Below are 19,394 nucleotides of genomic sequence, written 5' to 3' on the forward strand. Positions count from 1 at the left end.
TCCATCATGAACCATTAGATTTTTTGACAGTAAACATCACCTCAATGTAGGAATTCGGACTGATTTATGATGGTCCAACAAAAGAATAGCAACTTGTTTTGATGGTTTGTTCACATTGAACCATCATGAATTTCCATCCCAGTGTAGGAATTCGGACTGATTTATGATGGTCCAACTTAAAAAAAAAAACAAATTGTTTTGATGGTTTGTTCCTGAGAACTAGCAAGAGTAGTGAAACCATCAAAAACTATCATGGATAGTTTGTTCATGAGAGTCAAAATTCTCTTGGATGTCAGTATATTCCGCTCAGTTTTGTCCAAAATTTCGTTGCATTGTTCAGTACCGAATTATTGTTTTTTTATTTAATTAATCCTGTTCGAAGAGCGGATATTCGGCTAGTTGAAAATAAAATGATGTTGAATTACAGTTATAAAAATTAGTTAACTACTGTTTTTCGTGTCCCGAAACTCTGGCTTTTCCTCAAGACAAGAACAAGCTTTTGTTCAATACTTATCGGTATTTTAGTCAAATAACTTTTACTAATCAATTATTGGACATTTTCTAAATTTTCAGAAGTTTTTAATTAAATATATTAGCATTAAATTCTAACTTGGGATTCATTTAAACTGAAATAGTTGTAGTGATATGATATACATCTTCAAGAAAGAATAAATAAATGAGATACGTTTTCTTTTGAATATATTTATTTTTTTTCTTTTCATTTATTTATTTTTTAGTGGTAAGTAAGAGTACAGCATATATAAGAAGTATGAAATCGGAAAAAAAATTGAAGCATGTCTATTTCTTTTCATTCTTTCACAATAGACAAAGAGTATTGGAAGCCAGCTTGACTCTATGAAGGCGCAATCATATAAGGTCTATGACCACTACTAGTGGCAACATCCTGAGAAAAGGAGCAGCTAAAAGTCTTTGTTATAACTGTAGTCTGCTTAGTCAGCTGTAAAATAGAAATCATGTCAGAATCCAATCTAAGACTTCTATTATATTAATAACTGAGAACTGTGCCGGAAAATAAAGATTATTTTTACGAATTTAAAAAGCATAAAATTATATTTAATGCATATTGTAAAATCAATGATCAATAAAACAAATAATGCTATAGTAAATGAAATAGCTTAGTATAGATGAAATATCATTTTTATATATCCCACTGATACTGACCACTTGAGTTGTCACCACTTTTAAAAGAAAATAAGAAATAAAATTCCCTGTATTTCCCCAATTTGTGAGGAAAAACTTAAAATTCCCTGCATTTTCCCCTGTGGATTTAGGTGATTTCCAGGTATTTTTCAGGTTTTCCTGCAGAGAACCCTGATTTAGAATATTTATGTGACAGTTTTGGAATTATAGAAAAAAAAAGCCATTCTTATAATAAAAATATGTCATGCAAAGACAAGTGAAGACAGAAAAGTTACCTCAGAACAATTTCTTCTAAAAGAAAAAATTATAATTTTTGAGCGAATTTAGGAAATTATTGTGAATATGTAATTTTTGTTTCGCCTTTCTTAAAACTGTGACACTCATGCTAGAATGTAGGGTGATAAAAATGCATTAATTTAGGAGAAGCAAATAAAGAGCCATTTAATAATTGGGATGATTGTAAGTCCAACTCAAAAATCTTGAAAATTTCTTGACATTTCAAAAAATTAATGCCTTTAAAAATTTATATTTACTAAACATGACATTTTAAATAAATTATATGCAGCATAATTTAAATGAATAATTAAGTTTACTTTTATCTATGATCACATTTATTATTCTACCAGAAAAAACGTTGAATTTATCAATATCATGAAAATAGTTGTTAACGATAGGAGGTTAGTTAAGGTTCATTCATTTTATCAGAATATAGATAAAATTTGCCCTAATATTGACAAAACACATGTAATTCAAAATTATGAATCTGTTTGTAAAATTAATTATGTTATTTATGTGCTACACTCTGGGTATTGCAACATGAGATATGTTGGACAAACTAGTAACTCTCTTAATATTAGAATTAATCAACGTCTTTCAGATATGAACTAATAAAAATATCAATAACCTAGAATTGAATTATATTAGAGAATCATATATTTTTCATTGAATCATTTTTCCCCCTCAGTTTCTCTACAGCATTACAAAAATAACTTGGATTCCTTAACAAGAAAATTATATAACTAATAGAATAATTATGTATAATTAGAATAATTAATTATTCAAACTATGAACAAGTTCTTTACAGAAGACCAAGATTGAGTAAATCTTTTTCAAGGTAAAATTCACAGACTATTAACTAATATGATAAAAACTAATTTGTACTGCAAAAAACAGGTCTGATCAAATACATGAAGATTAAATACAGAATGTGACAATTTTAACAATGTGAGAGAAATAAACAATAATATATATTAACCTGTTAATACAAGATTCCAACAAATCACATGCAATGAGTTTTAATCTTTGTTCCAAATGTTTGGCAAAAACTTCATTGTGCCAATGCAAGTCCCAGATGAAAGATTGCAAGGCATCTAGTTTCCGAAAAGGATCTTCAAAAGTAACGCATCCATGCCTACAAGACAAAAATGAGGATGCAATGCCACAGATTAACGAAATAACTATTATAACAACACAACAATTGAATTTACAAGGATAATTGTGGCACAAAGTGCAAAACCCTGAAAATTTAATTTGCAAAAAAAGTAGATATCAATTTATAGATCTTTCATTTTTAAAATAATTTTTTTAAATTAACATTTATAATTAAATTAATTTCAAATGCAAAATATATCATACCTTTAGTGTAACTAATTCAAGAAGAAGCTCTAACAAGAATTGTGATATTAGATTTTAAAAAAAGTCTTGTTAATATTAATCGCATTATTGGAATTTAAAAAGTGAAAATACACCTTGTGACAATGAATTTTTTAATCGTTCAAATGTGAATCGCAATGCATAGTTTTTAAATCACATAAAAAAAATTTAAAAATCGATTTTTGATATTACAAACGCGTGAATACGAATCGCAGCCTTGGATTTTAAACTTGAGTAAATATGAATTACAATAGCGGGCTTTAAGAAAGAGTAAATACAAATCACAATAATAGATTTTTAAATCTACTGAATAAGAATCGAGATATTACCAGATTCAGTAGCTTTACCAAATATTCAAAATAGCAAAAACCAAATCAAAACAATCAAATTGGCAAAAGAATCGCGTAGGGCGCAATTATTTACGGAAGAATGTTTGAAAATGTCCATGCATTGTTTCTAGTATTTGAACCCGAAAAAATTATACGAAAACCCCGAAATTCCTGGGTACCCCCGGAGAACATTCACCCCTGAATTTATTACTAGAGATCACTTGCACACAGCATTACCTTTTAGGATACATATGTAAGGTTTAGGTTTCTTCCTTACAATGCTAATGCAGAAGATTTTAATTTGAGAAAAAAAAGAACAACAAATTTCAATACATTCTAGCAGTAAATGATCAATTTATGTTTTTCCAAGTGCTGGGTTTTGAGAAGTCACTAATATTATTTCCCTGAGTAAAACTAGAAAAATTTTTTGATTTTCACAATTTCAATAAGTGGATTTTTAATAGTAAGTTAAAAATTACACATGCACATTAAGAATTTATAAATAATTTCAGAAATTCTTCCTATAATTAAAAGTGTTAATTTTATACTCTAAATCTATTTATTACTTTATACCTAGAAATGTTTCATGGAGTCAAACAAAAATTTAATAAAGTCAAATGCTCCTTGGTATGATTAGCATAGTTCCCAACATAGATAGGAAAAAATTCAGTGGATTTTATGAAATCATATAAATTTCATGATAATTGTTGCAAAATATACTAAATATTTTACACATAGGGAATTCTTACAGTCATCAAAATAGAAAAAATGCAATATTTTTAGACGTGATTTCACATTAAATGATCTTAAAATTTTATGTATTATTCATAATTTTAAATAGTGATAGGCATTTAATTCACCAAAGAAGTTAGCTGAGTTTTATAAATGATGTATTATTGACACTTATTTAAATATTCAAACAAGCATTAATCTGCACAAAAATTCTATTTCAATAACAATTTTTTAAGGAAACTTACTCAATTTTAGGGAATTTTCTAAAATGTACAAAAACCAGGAGAATTTTTATTAAACCAGTAGACCAGGAGAAACTGGCAAAATTCAGCAGTCTACTGGAAAATCCAGTAGAGTTGGGAAACTATAGATTAGACAAACAAAAAATTTTTTAAATTCATTATTAAAGTCAGAAACACGATATGAGTTAGTTTAAAAAATGTATAATCTTAATGCTTTAAGAAATATAATTTGAATAAAAGAAAGCACTATTTTTTTAATAGAAAGTGGTATTATTATTAATTAGAATTTTTTATTAAAATAGATTTGATAACAAGAAAAGTAATTTATGGTATCACTGGAAATATTTTTCTAAGCTATGATAGATTATGTAAAGCAGGTTTTAATACCTAATAACAGATTCAAACAATATTGCAACTGTAAAATTGTGTTCGTTCATTATAATGCTAAAACTTCAAGAACTTCCAGATTCAATTATGAATTTTCATGGGTTTTTAGTTTTTCCACTGGTATTTTAAAACATCCTAAGAATTCCAGGTCTTCTCTACAGTGAGCGGAAACCTTTGAAATTAAGATAAAAAACTATGCAAGAATAGAAACAAGGTCTGGTCTAGGTTTTTCTGGGGTACCTATATTGTGAAAATTTAGGCACAATTTGTGAAAATTAAAAATTATATTAAAAAACTAATGCAAAAATATGGTAAAAATAAGGGTTTATTGTTTCCTACGGGATACAAAAAGGAAATTTTAAGAAAAAGCATTTTGTAAAACTACCGTTTTCCCTAAAGTTGAATTCGTGAAGGTAGCACTAAACGGTAGAAAATTTGGCCTGGGCAAACCCCTGAAGTGGAGTATATATCTACATAAGATAATATATTTCAAATAATTAAAATATATTTAAATAATATATATTTTAATTATTTAAAATTGCCACTAAATTAGGTGGTAAAATAAAATAAATATCAATGCCCTTTTAATTTCCATCATTCTTTTTCATAGCCTTTATGAAGTGATTGATCAATAGATGATTCCATTACATACACGTAACTTAGGGAGCAAATGTTGATGGAACTTCCTTCTGCATACGTTTTCTGCAGAAAAGTGGTGCTGAAGTAAAAAATGCACATGATATACTAATAAGCAAGATTAGGATGTTGAAGATAGAAGTAATGGGAGGATTATTCACGTTTTAAGTCATTTTTTCCATTTTATAATTTCTTTATGTATTTGTAAATAATATTGATTTTAAGAGCATTTCTTCTTAGTTAAGTTTTTCTTTGTAATTATTTTGCATTGAATCTTGTTACTTTAAATATTCTCCAGTAACAAATTTTGATGTTGAACAATTTTAAGAATATCAACAACAAAAATTTGCTTCCTTTTTAAGTAATTTTTGTTGGCATACTAGCCTAGCCCTTCTAACAAGAAAATAATGCCTCTTAGAACACATTAAGCCATACAGTTTATAAGACAAATTTTCTGAATAGAAATAGTAAGGACAAAATGATTGTAAAATGCTATTCAAACGGTTAACATTTCTATTGAATTTTAGCATGTGGTGCATACAGAAAAACATGGTTAAGAATATAATTCATTACCATCTACTGGAAGATAATCATTCAGCACTAGGAAGACTGGAAAACCATCCCATGTACCTGGAGAATGTTCAGCTAAAACTTTGTCCATGTCAACAGCAAACCATGATCAAAAGATCTCCAGCCTGTAAAATTTATTTAACATTTATTTTCTTTTGCGGATGCAAACAATTTTAATAGCAATCACAATCATATCTAACGAATATTTCTACCATAAAAAATTATGCAGAAAAAAGTTATTTCACTAAACAAGATGATTCTAAAAATGTTGTGAACGGTATTTATGAATATTTCAAAAGTAAGGAGAGTAAAAAAAAGCAATTACATGCATACACATGAGACAGGTTGATAGAAGTTTAATTTGAACAGTGATAGACTACTCCAAGTGTATGTCTAAGAGATGCAATACATGTAGATCCAGAATCTTTATTCAATTGGTTTAAATCATATGTTCTTAACCTTTTTAATGCCTCCTAAAGAGCAGAAAAACATTTCCACATAAACAACATGATGTGGTAACACGCGAGGACTACGTCACCAAATTTAAAGTTGTCAGATACCACACATTTTTTTATTGTATTTATATTTCTTTTAAAATATTTTTCTAAAAAAAATATTAATTTAAAATCAACAGTAATTTAACAGAAAAAAATATGTACGTATTTAAAGGCAAAATTAATGGGAATGTTGTATTTTTTTGTTTAGGTGAAACGTAAAAAATCGCCGCATTATTACTGATGCCAATAATGCATAAGCTTTGTACTAGAAATTTTAGGATAAACGAATTTTATAATTGTTTGCAAAGATTTTTTAGTTTGTTTGAATAGTTCTTGAGATGTGGCCAAATTTGCAAAAGGTATGTTTATTTAAAGAAGATACGTTTTTGTGACTCATATTGTAGCTTAAAATATCGTCTGCACCAATTAATTAGCATATTTGAGGTCATGCCTTCAAACCATCAAAATTCAGTCCTAAAATGTGAAAATCTGACATTGGATCAAAAGTTATTCAGGATGGTCCGTTTTTTTTGGTGCATTGTAAATAAAAAATACATAGTAAAATTTTATAGTAAAATATGAAATTCTTAACAAACATACAAACTATAAAAATTTAAACTTACCATAAAAAAGCTTTTGTTTTCAGATATTTTTATCAGTTATAAAAGCTAAACAAAAGTTCACTATGTTGAAAATGATCTCATGTTTTATTATTTCTGAAAGTTTTGGTGTGATTAATTTTTCACAATGTAGTTTTTACTAAAACATATTATTCTGGTTGATTTTTTGCAAATAATAACAATACTTAAATTTTAAAAACTCTGGTCAGTTAAATTTCAGATAGTTTGAGCCTTCACTGAGTTAGGATAAAAACAATGATCTGATTCTTGTTGCCAAGCTTGGAATTAATTAATGTGCTACAATTTCTATAAAATAATGCTAAAATTTAGCTTAGATAAATAGCATTAAAGAAAGAAATAGTTTGAACAAAAAACCAACAATTTGAGACAAAACGATTTAAACAGTTTAAATTATTTGAAACAGAAAGCAAAACATAAAACACAGAAATAAAGATCTTCCGACTAAAAAAAATATTTTTCTGTTTCGTTTTAAATGTTTGGTATAAGAGCTGGAATTCTTTCGCTGTAGCTAAAAGCAAAAATGAACTTTAAGTTAATATGCAAACACAAGCACTTAAAGTTTGGTTGATTTAGAAAAAAAAAGTGAGCAGGTACTCAAAACTATGTCTTGCCAATTAATATTAATGAAGGAAAAATGTATTAATCTTAAGAATATTTCCAAGAAAAATATTTTTTTTTTGCTTATTATGTTACTTTCTGCATAGATGATGAAAATCATTGAAAAGTTAATAAGAAATTATTAATAAGTTACTTAATTTTTTTACCTAGAGATAATAAATAACTGAGCAGGTATGCAAAATTACTATCTGTCTGTAGTAAATTTAACTATTTAAAAGCTCATCTATGTGGAACAGCTTTAGAAACAATAGGAGGTTTTGCTATTTCCTCAGAAAATTATGTTAAAGCTATTGATTTGCTAGAACAGCGTTTCGGAAGAAAGGAAATATTGATAAACAACCACATGAGTCAATTATTAGAAATTTCCCCTTTAAAGCGTTTTGGGGATGTAAAAAATTTTCGTCAATTATTTGATAAAATACAAATCCATATAAGAAGTTTAGAATCGTTAGGTATTTCATCAGATACTTTTAGTACTTTATTATCTCCCGTAATACTTAAGTCAATCCCAAACGATTTAATATTTGAATTTAATTTAATAAAGAATTCGGAGAAAAATATTCTTTAACTGATTTGATTAATTTTTTGAATAAGCAATTGATAGCAAAAGAGAAGACTGATTTAATGAGAGTGAAAGAAAAACAAAATTCGCAGCTGTATCCGAATATTAATGAAGGTAGTTGGCGCCACCACAAAAGGGGGGAGCGGGAAGTGAAATATGATCGCGAAAGAAATCCTACTGCCCATGAATTATTTGTTCATAGTTGGAATTATATTTGTCAATATAATTCCAACTGTGAAAAGGAAGTGTCAGTATGGGGCTAAAATGGGACAAACAAAATGACACTTTATCCTGTGAGTTGGTTAAAGAAGAAAACAATAGTGAACCAGTTACCAAGAGAAAAATCCTATCTATGGCACACCAGCTATTCGATCCTATAGGGTTCACTTGTCCTATAACGTTGGTCCCGAAACTTCTTCTACAAGAATGCTGGAAGATTGGAATTTCTTGGGATTCAAAATTGCTCGACGAAATAATTAAAAGATTCGAAAAGTGGAAAGAAGAATTAAAAGAATTGAGCAACTTCAAAATTCCTCGTAGACTTTCAAGCTTAAATCTTTCTAAATCAAGCTTAACACTTCACATCTTTTGTGACGCTTCGATGGTGGCATATGCGACTTGCATCTTTTTGAGGGCGAAAAGGGATGGAAAAGTTACTTGCCAACTTATTCAAGCAAGATCTAGAGTTGCCTCATTGAAAAAAGTGTCGATACCAAGATTAGAATTACTTGCATGTAACATTGGAGCTAGATTGGCTGATACAGTAAAAAAGGATTTAAGATTGGAAGATATTGAAACATTTTTTTGGAGCGACTCCATGGACGCTCTTTATTGGATAAGGAAAGAAGGCCCTTGGACGATTTTCGTATCCAATCGAGTTGACAAAATTAGAAGACTTTCAAAAGCTAGTGACTGGAAGTTTGTTCCGGGAACCCAAAATCCAGCGGATTTGCCTTCAAGAGGTTGCACAGTTAAAACCCTATTGAAGAGACAATGGCACGAAGGAACATCTTGGCTTAAAGAATCAAGAGAAAACTGGCCTAATTTTGATCTAGTTCCTGATGAAAAAATAGTGTATGCCGAGAAGAAGAAAATCATTATATCATCTTTAAGTATGAAAAATGACGAATTTTACTACAACATATCTTCCTACAAGAAAATAATCAGAATTACAGGCTGGATATATAGATTTTTTGAAAATTCCAGAGCAAGCAGTAAGAAAACCGGAAAATTATCCGTAGAAGAGCTTATTAAAGCTGAACTCAAAATCTTGAAAAGGGTTCAAGAAGACTCATTCCAAGGCGAAAAATTGAAGAGTGTGAAACTCCTGTCGATATTTACAGACGTTAATGGACTTGTGAGAATTAAAACAAAAATCATTATGCGAGAAGACAATGAAAACTTTAAAGTTCCAATTATTTTACCATCTGATCATCATGTTGTTAAGAGCCTTATTTTACACAAACACCAAGAACTCGGACATCCTGGAGTACAATCTTTAATGGTAGCTCTGAAAGAAGATTATTGGATATTAAAAGCTAGAAGAACTGTAAAAAAGGTACTGAAAACCTGCATAACTTGTCAACGATTTAATGTGAAAAGACCTGAAATACCAGAAGGAATACACCAGGAGGACAGAGTAAAAAACGCCTTAATTTTTGAAGTTATAGGAGTGGATGTTGCTGGACCGTTGCTTATGAAGGACAACAAGAAAGTGTGGATCGCAATTTTCACCTGTGCGATTTATAGGGCAGTACACTTAGAACTATTGACATCACTTACGACAGATAATTTCATACTTGCCCTGAGAAGATTTATCGCACGCAGAGGACGTCCGTCAATTATCTACTCCGACAATGGTACTAATTTTATTGAAACTAACAACTCTCTGAAGAATATCAACCTAGAAAGACTGAAGACAACCTTTTCTCCAAATTTATGGAGATTCCTACCTCCGACTGCTCCATGGTGGGGAGGATTTTTTGAGAGGTTAATAGGACTTTTGAAAAGAATTTTGAGGAAGGTCCTAGGTCATACATCCTTAAATTACCAGGAAATTGAAACTGTTTTGTGTGATTGTGAAAGCCAACTCAATTCAAGACCTTTAACATATGTTAGCGATGATCCCGATGATTTATGTCCTTTAACACCTGATTTATTCCAGAAAGACACTCGTGCTAGTAGTACTACGGACTTGGATAAATTGAAGCTAACTGACAAGACGGAATTAAACAAAAGACTTGCGTAGAGAAGAAGACTGATGACAGATTTACGAGCAAGATTTCGTAGTGAATATCTGAGTCAGCTACATCATAGACTGACAGTTCGAAAACCAACATACTACCCTAAAGTTGGAGATATCATCTTGATTTGGAATGATAATCTCAAAAGAATACATTGGCCCTTGGGAAGAATACTCTCAGTTTACACAAGTAAAGATGGACTGAACAGAAGAGCCAAAGTTAAGACCAAATCCGGAATTCTGATCAGACCAATTCAAAATCTCTGCCCATTAGAACTGGACGAGGAGAATCTCAACAGCGAAGATCAGTTGCCAGAGACTTCCAAATATGAGCCAGAAAGAACATCATCGGACATTCCTGATTCAGTTCCTGCTACTACCAGAGTTGGACGTGTTGTTCGCCCACCATCCAGATTTGGACAATGAAGTATTGAGATTCGGTTCAACATGCCCCGAAACTCAAAAAGGGGAGTGTTAAAAACAGAATACCATTTTCCTTTGCTAGAAAACAAACTAGATGGCGCCACGAGATTTAGAACTCTCTAAGAACAACAATTTTTTATTAGTTTGATTATGTTACTCTCGTTGGAGAGATCATGTTGTTTTGGTAGTGTTTAGTGCTGTTACTATACACATGTTAACCAATTCGATGGAGTATATTTATTGAGTTTGTGGTCACTGTTTTGATTTATTTAGGTACGTACCGACCCGGGTAGAAGAACAAGGTAAGAAACATTTTATTTGATACCTGTTCTATTGAAGTAGATAAAGAAATAAGTTATCCTTTTTTAACAATCTGAAAACATGGACTTGTCCGGTATTCTTATAATCACTTCCAATTTTCTTTTGTTTGTTCTAGAGTCATAACTAACTGAAGTGACATCAAAACAAAGACTTATGATTAGCTGAAAGTGAAAATACACCACAGGAAGCACTTATGGAATTTCTTCCCTATAGACTTAGAATGGACAGTTTTGCTAAGATATCTTTCCAGTTCAAAGTTAGAATGATGGCATTAAATGTTATTTTATTTCTTTTGGAGTTAATCTAAGGTATTCAAAGTAATTACTAAATGCACATTTTAAACATACTATTTTCGGTAAAAAATTTAGTTTTAAAAACTACGATATCTTTTTTTGACTTTTTTCTATTTAGATTCTACTTTTCTCTGTTCAAAATAAAATAATAGGTGAATTTCATAACAAAACATTAGTTTCCAACTTCAGAATGGTTGAAAAAAATATGTGAATGGAACACACAATGTTATATTAATATAGCAGTTAAAGCAGCTAACTAGACATTGGCTTAGTTTTCATATTTCTTGGCAATACATGTGTTCAGTTTTTATTTCTGTGCACTCTGAAAGAAGTATTTATAATTAAAACTGATATTTCTGATATTTTTTTAGTTTTTGAAATATTATTTATAGGTTACATTTATAATGTTTTTGTGTTGGTTAAGTTTTAACTTAAACACTTGCACTGCGGCAATGATGCATCCCGCCCTCTGCACTTAGAGTTCCCCCTGCAGCACTAAAATTGAAATAAAATGCATATTCCTTGAAAATTTGATTATTTTACTTTAATAAATAATATTATATTATAATATTCAGTTGCAATCAATAACCATATACAACACTGGAGCAGAGCGATTATTCTCAGAAGACAAATTATCTTGTCTGTCGCAATGAAAGAGTTTAATGATACTATTTCTGAAAAAGGCATTTCAAAGTCTTATAATATAATTCAACAATATATTTATAACATTAAATAATATTTTTGGTTTTATAATGACAGTTAAAGTTATAACAAAAAGTATATTATCAGTTAACAGGTTAATAACCGAAAGCAGGGGTTTCCAATAGGCGGCCCAAGGGCCACATCCGGCTCGCTTTTTTTTTTTTTTTTTTGTGGCCCGCGAACTAAAATATATTAGTTGTCATTTTTTTTGCAGACAATTTTCTTAAAAATCTACATGGGTTTAAAATAGTTTTCTTGTTAATAGAAACCTAATTTTTTCGTTTTTGTGAAATTTAACATACCAACAATGCAAAAAAATTTCTTTCTTGGGTTTTGCATCCAAGAAAATATTTATTCAAATACCAAAATAATCATGTATGTTGCTCTTTTTTATTTCATTTTTTTGTATTTTGTGAATATAATTCAGCGTGTGTGTATCATAAATTTTCTCAAATAAATTCTCCGATTTAACTTTTTGAAACCACTCATTTTGGAGGAAAATATTTACATTCACATTTGTAAATTTTAAATGTAAATATCTATTCTCTGGTGGTTTCAGCAGACAAACCTCAATTTTCTCATTGAACATTTTGTGTGGTACTATGTAAATTTTAATACCAACCTTTTTAAAGTTTTATATCTTAACAATTAGATATCTGTTGCACATTAACTGTTTAATACATAGGTGCACATTAAAGTTATTGTAGCCCGAATTTTTATTATTTATTTAATATTTTAAAAAATATTATTAGTATCAATTAAGTATTTTTAAAAATCTACTTCTTATTTTAATTTGTAATTCAATACTTTTGTTTTGTACAACTTGGTTAAAATCTGACTGTAATATTTAATGTTCCTTCAAACATAAAAGAGTCCTACATAAAATTTTGATAAAGTTGCAGCCCGCCATTTCATTTGCGTTTTTAATTTTGGCTCCTAGCCTCATGTAAGTTGGAAACCCCTGACCGAAAGGATAATGAAATAATCTTTACAGTGCCAAGATATTAAAATACCTCTTCACTCAAATCTATTTTGTTATTTTCAACAGTTGGACTTCCATCTAATACATTTGTATCGTGACATCCTTTTTCAAATGTTTCTTCTTCAATTTGTATGGACTCCTCATTTCTAGAAAAAAGCATAACATTGATATTAATTTTGAGATATAATTATTATTGAATTCGAATGATATTAATTAAGATTTGAACTATGATATTCAAAATATTTTTGGTAGAAAAGGTTCCATTTCAAAATATTTAAACGAACTATCTAAGTCTTATTACTTTTTTTAAATTTCTAATAAGTATGGATTTCTTTCTTTCACATACAAATCTTATAACAACTAAACTATGAGTTCTATCAGTTCAATTCTTTGATTTAATTGGATTTAAAATAAAAAAGAAGTACATAAGAAACACTCAATTATGGATAACAGGTCCATATGTAGATAATTAAGCTAGTTCAGTGGATGAAAAAAGTTGACTAGACAGAGCATGATGCAAAATATCTCTGTTATCCAAGTACACAGTAATCTCTCTGAAATCTCTAAGCTCTGAAATCCTCTAAAAATGGGTGAGAATTTAGAACAAAACAAATAACTACCACACTAATAAAAAAATTTTTAAAAAAATTAAAAATATCATTGGCTTCAAATACTTTGATAATAATTTAACTAAATATTTAGGAAAGTATCAATGATCATACGGTGATGAGCATAGGAATGTTTAATTATAGTCAAATCAATTTACGTTTACTTAATTGAAAACAAAAATTCATTTCATCTATACTGTCAGCAATTTTTTATATTTTTAAGTAACTTATTATTATTTTATGATTTCTTTATTGAACTCTGTTTTAAATTCAGTTCCCTTCCCTCAAATAATAATTTATGTTTGGAAATTATGGCTGCTTTTAAGAACATGGCATAAATTTGTTTTTAATACAATATTTAACAGTTGAATTGATTTTTGTCAAAACTTAGCAAAGAAATAGCTTTCAGTAAAGGAAAACAAAGCATTATTAGGAGAGAACAAAAATAAAAATGGAGTATTATTGAGAATATTCGGTCAACAATTTCGAGGAAGGTTTAACGTCTGATGTAAAACATCTGTCTTTGATTCAAAGGTTTAATTTTATTTTGTAGCCAGAAGTTATGACTGCTCAAAAACTGCAAAAAAGAAACTTATGAAAAATAAATATTAAAACAAACTGCAATAAGTTTTTTGTTTGAAAAGCAACATAAATATCATTGATTTGCTGACAACCAATTTAATTAAGAATTTTGAATTATATGCAATTCTGCTCTTACTTTTTGTTGTTAAATGTATTAGCCATCTTTCATATATTTCCCATACATCTCAGTATAAATAAATTTAGAAAGAAAAAATTTAAATTTACATTTTATTTGAAGTTCTTAAAGCAGAGTTGAAAAAAAAAACATTATTTTTTTTGCTTAAACCAGATTTTTTGGTTAATACTGTGTGCCTCTTTTTTTTGTTTTTGTTTGTTTAAAAAGTTTAATAATATTTAAAAGTAACAACAAATACAGTTTAAAAATTCATATAAGAAACAGTGAAGGAGTTTTAAACTACAATAATAAATATGTAAGCAACAAAATTTGTAACAGATACAATTTTTGATATTTATAATAATATAATTCTTGATACATTTATAATAATAAAATGTACTTTGTATACTGATAATAATCCCACAAAAGCATAACAAAGTTGATTCCTTCATTTTCTCGTTGGAAATAATAATATTTGATTACAAATACTTACTAATCAGTATAAGATTTAAAGACAGTCATTGCTTTCAATGCTTAACTTATTGTAATAGAACATATATCTTTTTACGTTAAAGTGTAATTTTTATTTACATTGAAAACTTAAAAACAACCTAAGAAAAAACTGATGATAAATTATTAAACTTGATTAACTTGAACTTATTTTCATAAGAAGCAATAATTAAATTTATTACAAAAAAATTCTCAATGCAAACAAAAATTTTAGAGTTCAGCATTACCATATAAATTACCTAATTTAAAAAAAAATGTAGAGACATTTTTTGATGAATAATAATTTCTTACAAATTTTAGTATGTTAATTTAACATGTGTCGATAAAAAAGAATTCAATGTTTTTAAGGGAACTGAAAAATACCATAAAAATCACTCAACTTGGCAAAATATATTAATAAATTCTTTTGCCAAAATGAAAAGTACTCCTAGATTTTTGTCACAAAAATATATATGTACAATCGGAAATGTAATTTGAAATTGGAACCATAAATTTGAATCTGCATACCATTCACTGATTTAGAATCAAAAATTAATCTATCAAAATATAAGTTAATATGGAAATAAAAAAGAGAATTTTAACAGCTATTTAATGCGTTTATGGACTCAGAAGACTCTTAAAATCCCACTTTATCAAAATGAAACTAAAGTACCACTTTACATAACACTTATAAAACCAGTTTTAACATATGCTTCGAAAATATGGACCCTCATAAGAAGACAGCGGATAATATGCAATTGCATACGTGCATATGCAATTGCATATTTTAGCACTTTTTGCCATTTGTGCATAAAAATGCATAAAAAGGTATGTTTGCTCTTATAAATGCATATTTTCAGCATTTTATGGCTTTTCCCTCCTAAAACCATATCACTATTCTTTAAATTTAATTTTGTCGTTCTTCATCTCCTGAAAGGGTCAGCTGGATTGATGTTGCTGGGGGTGATTGCAATCACGTGAAAAAGATGTAGAAATGAGGTGCGTGTAGGGAAGGGGGGTACAAAGGGCCCACCCAAACAGACATTCGTCATAGAAACCTCAGAAAGGGATGGTCAGATATTCTATGAGGGGATGTCTTTTCCTGGAATTAATAATTGTCAATCTGTGTCGGAAAAATAAGGCTTCTGTGGTAGGTAGAAAATGACCTCCCTTTCCTGTGACTGATTAGTTAAAAGGTGGAGTGAATACATTTTCGTAGAGAGCTGCTATTCTAACATATTTCGATAGTCCATCCGATAGATAGATAGTTTCGACATCCATCAGTTGAATACATAGTTAGTGAAGCTTCGGACGTGATTTTTGACTGCTGAATTTCATAATATGCCAAAAATTAAGTCGACTAAATCAAATTTAATAAAGACATGGATTTCGGACTATGGGAAGGACTTTACGTCCGATGGGGAAATAGTATTTTGTGTGATTTGTCAAATACACATTTTCTGTGAAAAAAGTATCAAATCGATCAACAATAAAGACTAATGCTTACTCCGCAAAGAAGCGAAGAAAAAGCAGAATACAAAAGGATTTGTTCAAAGTTTATTAACTATTCCTGTTCAAGCAGCTAAAAAGGAAAGTGATTTTTCTAGTGATTTATGCAAAGCCTTAGTAAGCAGCAATATTCCTTTAAAAAAGTTAAATATTCCAAACTTAAGACAGTTTTTAAAAAAATATTCAGATAAAAAAAAAACAATCAGATCATTCCCAATGAATCGACTTTAAGAAAGAATTACCTTCAACCGATATATAACGAAGTACTGGATGATATTCGACGAGATATTGGAGATGGCCCTATATGGATTGAAGTTGATGAGACGACAGATAAGTGCAGTTGCTATATTGCTCATTTTATTTGTGGAAAAATGGATAATATTCCTACTCGACCATATCTTCTAGCAAGCAAAGCCCTTGAAAAAGTCAATCATTCAACCATAGCAAGGTTTGTCAATGATTCTATCAGATTATTAAGGCCTGATAGAGATGGTTCTGAAGATGTTTTGATTTTTGTCAGTGATGTCACTCCATATATGGTCAAATCTGCAGCAGCACAGGAAATTTTTTTATCCCAGAATGCTTCGTATTACATGTTTGGCTCCTGCTGTTCACAGACTGGCTGAGACTGTTCGAGAAGTATTCTCCTCTGTGAATGATTTAATTTCTAGTATCAAGAAAGTTTTTCTCAAGGCACCTGTGCGCATAAAATTGTATAAAGAAATGTATCCTGATTTGCCCTTACCTCCACAGCCTGTGATAACTAGGTGGGGTACATGGATTGAAGCTGCACGTTTTTACGCTAATAATTTTGATTTAATAAAGTCAGTTGTAGATGCAATTGACAGTTCCTGTGTTTCTTCAGTTTATGTCACAAAAGAATTACTACAGGATATCTCTTTGTAGAAGGACTTGGCCATAATTGACACTCACTTTTCTTTCTTAAGTGGAGCAATAACAAAGCTCGAAACATGAGGTTTTCCCCTGGCTGAGGCCATATTCGAAATTGAAAAAATTCAATAGTGCATCAATGCTCTTCCAGACTCAGTTGGGAAGAAAGTAAAAGAAAAATGGTGTTTCGTTCAAAACAAAAATTCAGGTTTTGCAGCAGTAAAGAAGATAAAAGATTTTCGCAATGGAAACAGAACTGAACTTCCAGAGAAAGTAAAACCAATGAGTACGAAATTGTACAAGTTTTGTCCAATAACATCGGTTGACGTGGAGAGGTCATTTTCTGCTTTCAAAATGATCTTTGATGACCGACGACATCAATTCACCCTTGAAAATTTGGAAAAACACTTAGTTGTGTATTGCAACAAAAATTATTCAGTTTAATAAAATCTTTCTGAAAATGCAATGATTTTTCTTCTCTCATTTATCATACTTCAGTTTTAGGCTTTTTCTTCAGAAATGTGTAGATTCAAGTAAGAAATATTTTGATTTTCTTTCTTTTAACAAAAAAATGTTTTAGCTGTGTTTGTTGGAAAAAGTAAGTAGTAGTATTTAAATAAGTTGAACTTTTAATTTCTATTTTAAATGCATATTTCTAGTTTTAAGAGCATATATTCAAGTTTTTTAGTGCATATTTGCATGCATATTTTGTCGCTTATTTAGTGCATATAATCTGCTGTCTACTCATAAGAAAAGCTGAAAATGCTATCTTGATATTTGAAAGAAGAGTCCACAGAACTATTTTTGATGGAGACAATGGTGTCTGAAGAGAAAGATACATCTAGGAAATATACAAGTTATATGAAAAAGATATGATAAAATTAATAAGACTAAACAGAAGGAGATGGTAAGGATGAACTCAAACAGAACTGCCTTGAAAGTTTTAAGTGCCACTCAATAAACCGTAATTTCACGGAGATTGGCCGCAGCACTTATGATATAAAGCTTGAAAATTTAGTAGGAATGCGTATCTAACGGGGCAGCCTATATAGTATTACTTTTTTTCCTTTAAAAAATTTTGCTTTTTAGAAACCCCACTGGAAATTTCATCATCATTTTTTCCACCTGTTACTGAGCTTTTAATTTATTTTTTCATGCCTAATGTTACTCCAAGGAATAGTCAGTGCACCTGGAATTTTTCTCTCCCCACACTCCCCAATCCTTCCTTGGAATGACTTTCTGGAGACCACTATCCACAAGAGAACAAAGTCTCTCTCTCCCTTCTGCCATATGAACAGCTGTTGAGTGTAGGAAATAGGCGCGGAGTGGAGAAGCATAAATCAGAAAGGAATGAATGAAGAAAATCAGGGTGGAGCCAGTTATAACCTCAACTGTAAAACAAACACTCCCCTGCCCACTCTGTTTTTTCCAGGAAATATGTCTCTTTCACTTGTCATGGATGCCTCTCTCCACTCCCCTTTTTTTTCAGCTGGTTGTTAAAAACATTTGAATGTTTGTTGAACAAAGGGTGCTGATGAGCTTGGAATGACCTTCAATAATCTTACAATTAGAATGTTGAAAAAGAATTTCCAACATTCAACTGAGGGTCAGTGACGAGGGAAAAAAGCCAAGTGTGTGAGAATTATAGACAGGGATAAAAGAAAGAGCGTCCTAGGCGGAGTCGGTTAAAAAAAGAAACCTGATTTGAGAAGAGAAAATAGGGGGAGGAAATTTCTAAAAATAGAAACTTGTTTTAAATGCTTGGGAGAGAGCTTTTTATTTATTATTTTTTTTCATTGCTCATATTTCTGTCTGATTTCGATCATCTTCCTCAACTTATGATTTTTTTTAATCTTCAATTCTGATAAGTTTTTGTTTTACTAATATTTTATTTTCGTTAATATTTTGTTTCGCTTATACTATTTTCGTTTCGTTTTAACATAAGTTATATTTAAGTTCTCCATTTTAAATGCCTCCCATAAAGAGGAAAAATTATACTTCTGCGTTTAAGCTGTCAGCAATTAAAAGAGAAAAAGAAACTGTGATATATGACTTCAAAAAAGCAGAAATCATTCTGGGACAAAACGAAACCGAAAGTGAGGCTGAAAGTGTGAGTGACGGAGACTAACCCGAAATAAACAATTAACTAGTAAACCTAATTTGCTCTGATACAGAGAGTTCTGATTTTGAGGGATTTTTAAATGCAGTG

At 29.8% G+C, this 19,394-nt stretch overlaps 2 protein-coding genes across 12 annotated transcripts in view; one reads left to right on the forward strand and one right to left on the reverse strand.

Annotated features, from left to right (window-relative positions):
* LOC147816190 (calcium-dependent secretion activator 1-like) overlaps positions 1 to 19,394 on the reverse strand; it is a 278,097-nt gene that overhangs the window by 218,000 nt on the left and 40,703 nt on the right. For 4 of the 11 annotated variants that reach the window (XM_087158355.1, XM_087158354.1, XM_087158353.1 and 1 more), the window contains 5 exons: positions 13,023 to 13,137; positions 5,714 to 5,835; positions 4,121 to 4,239; positions 2,417 to 2,572; positions 687 to 958 (listed from right to left, as the gene is read on the reverse strand). The exons of 1 other annotated variant lie outside the window; for it this stretch is intronic. In XM_087158355.1, coding sequence (XP_087014481.1) covers positions 5,803 to 5,835; positions 13,023 to 13,137 — 148 coding nt within the window. In that variant the 3' untranslated portion in view covers positions 687 to 958; positions 2,417 to 2,572; positions 4,121 to 4,239; positions 5,714 to 5,802. Of the gene's footprint in view, positions 1 to 686; positions 959 to 2,416; positions 2,573 to 4,120; positions 4,240 to 4,280; positions 5,223 to 5,713; positions 5,836 to 13,022; positions 13,138 to 19,394 lie in introns of those variants that run through there. 6 more of the 11 variants (XM_087158362.1, XM_087158357.1, XM_087158358.1 and 3 more) reach the window with 3 other exon arrangements.
* On the forward strand, positions 5,834 to 10,769 carry LOC147816194 (uncharacterized). The gene is made up of 2 exons (XM_087158352.1): positions 5,834 to 7,656; positions 7,718 to 10,769. Exon 2 carries the CDS (start codon positions 8,282 to 8,284, stop codon positions 10,274 to 10,276), a length of 1,995 nt encoding a protein of 664 aa, XP_087014478.1. The 5' UTR covers positions 5,834 to 7,656; positions 7,718 to 8,281; the 3' UTR covers positions 10,277 to 10,769.

This window comes from Parasteatoda tepidariorum, chromosome 2 (assembly GCF_982258835.1).
Source record: "Parasteatoda tepidariorum strain Cologne lab strain chromosome 2, Ptep-v5.0, whole genome shotgun sequence".
Taxonomy (NCBI): domain Eukaryota; kingdom Metazoa; phylum Arthropoda; class Arachnida; order Araneae; family Theridiidae; genus Parasteatoda; species Parasteatoda tepidariorum.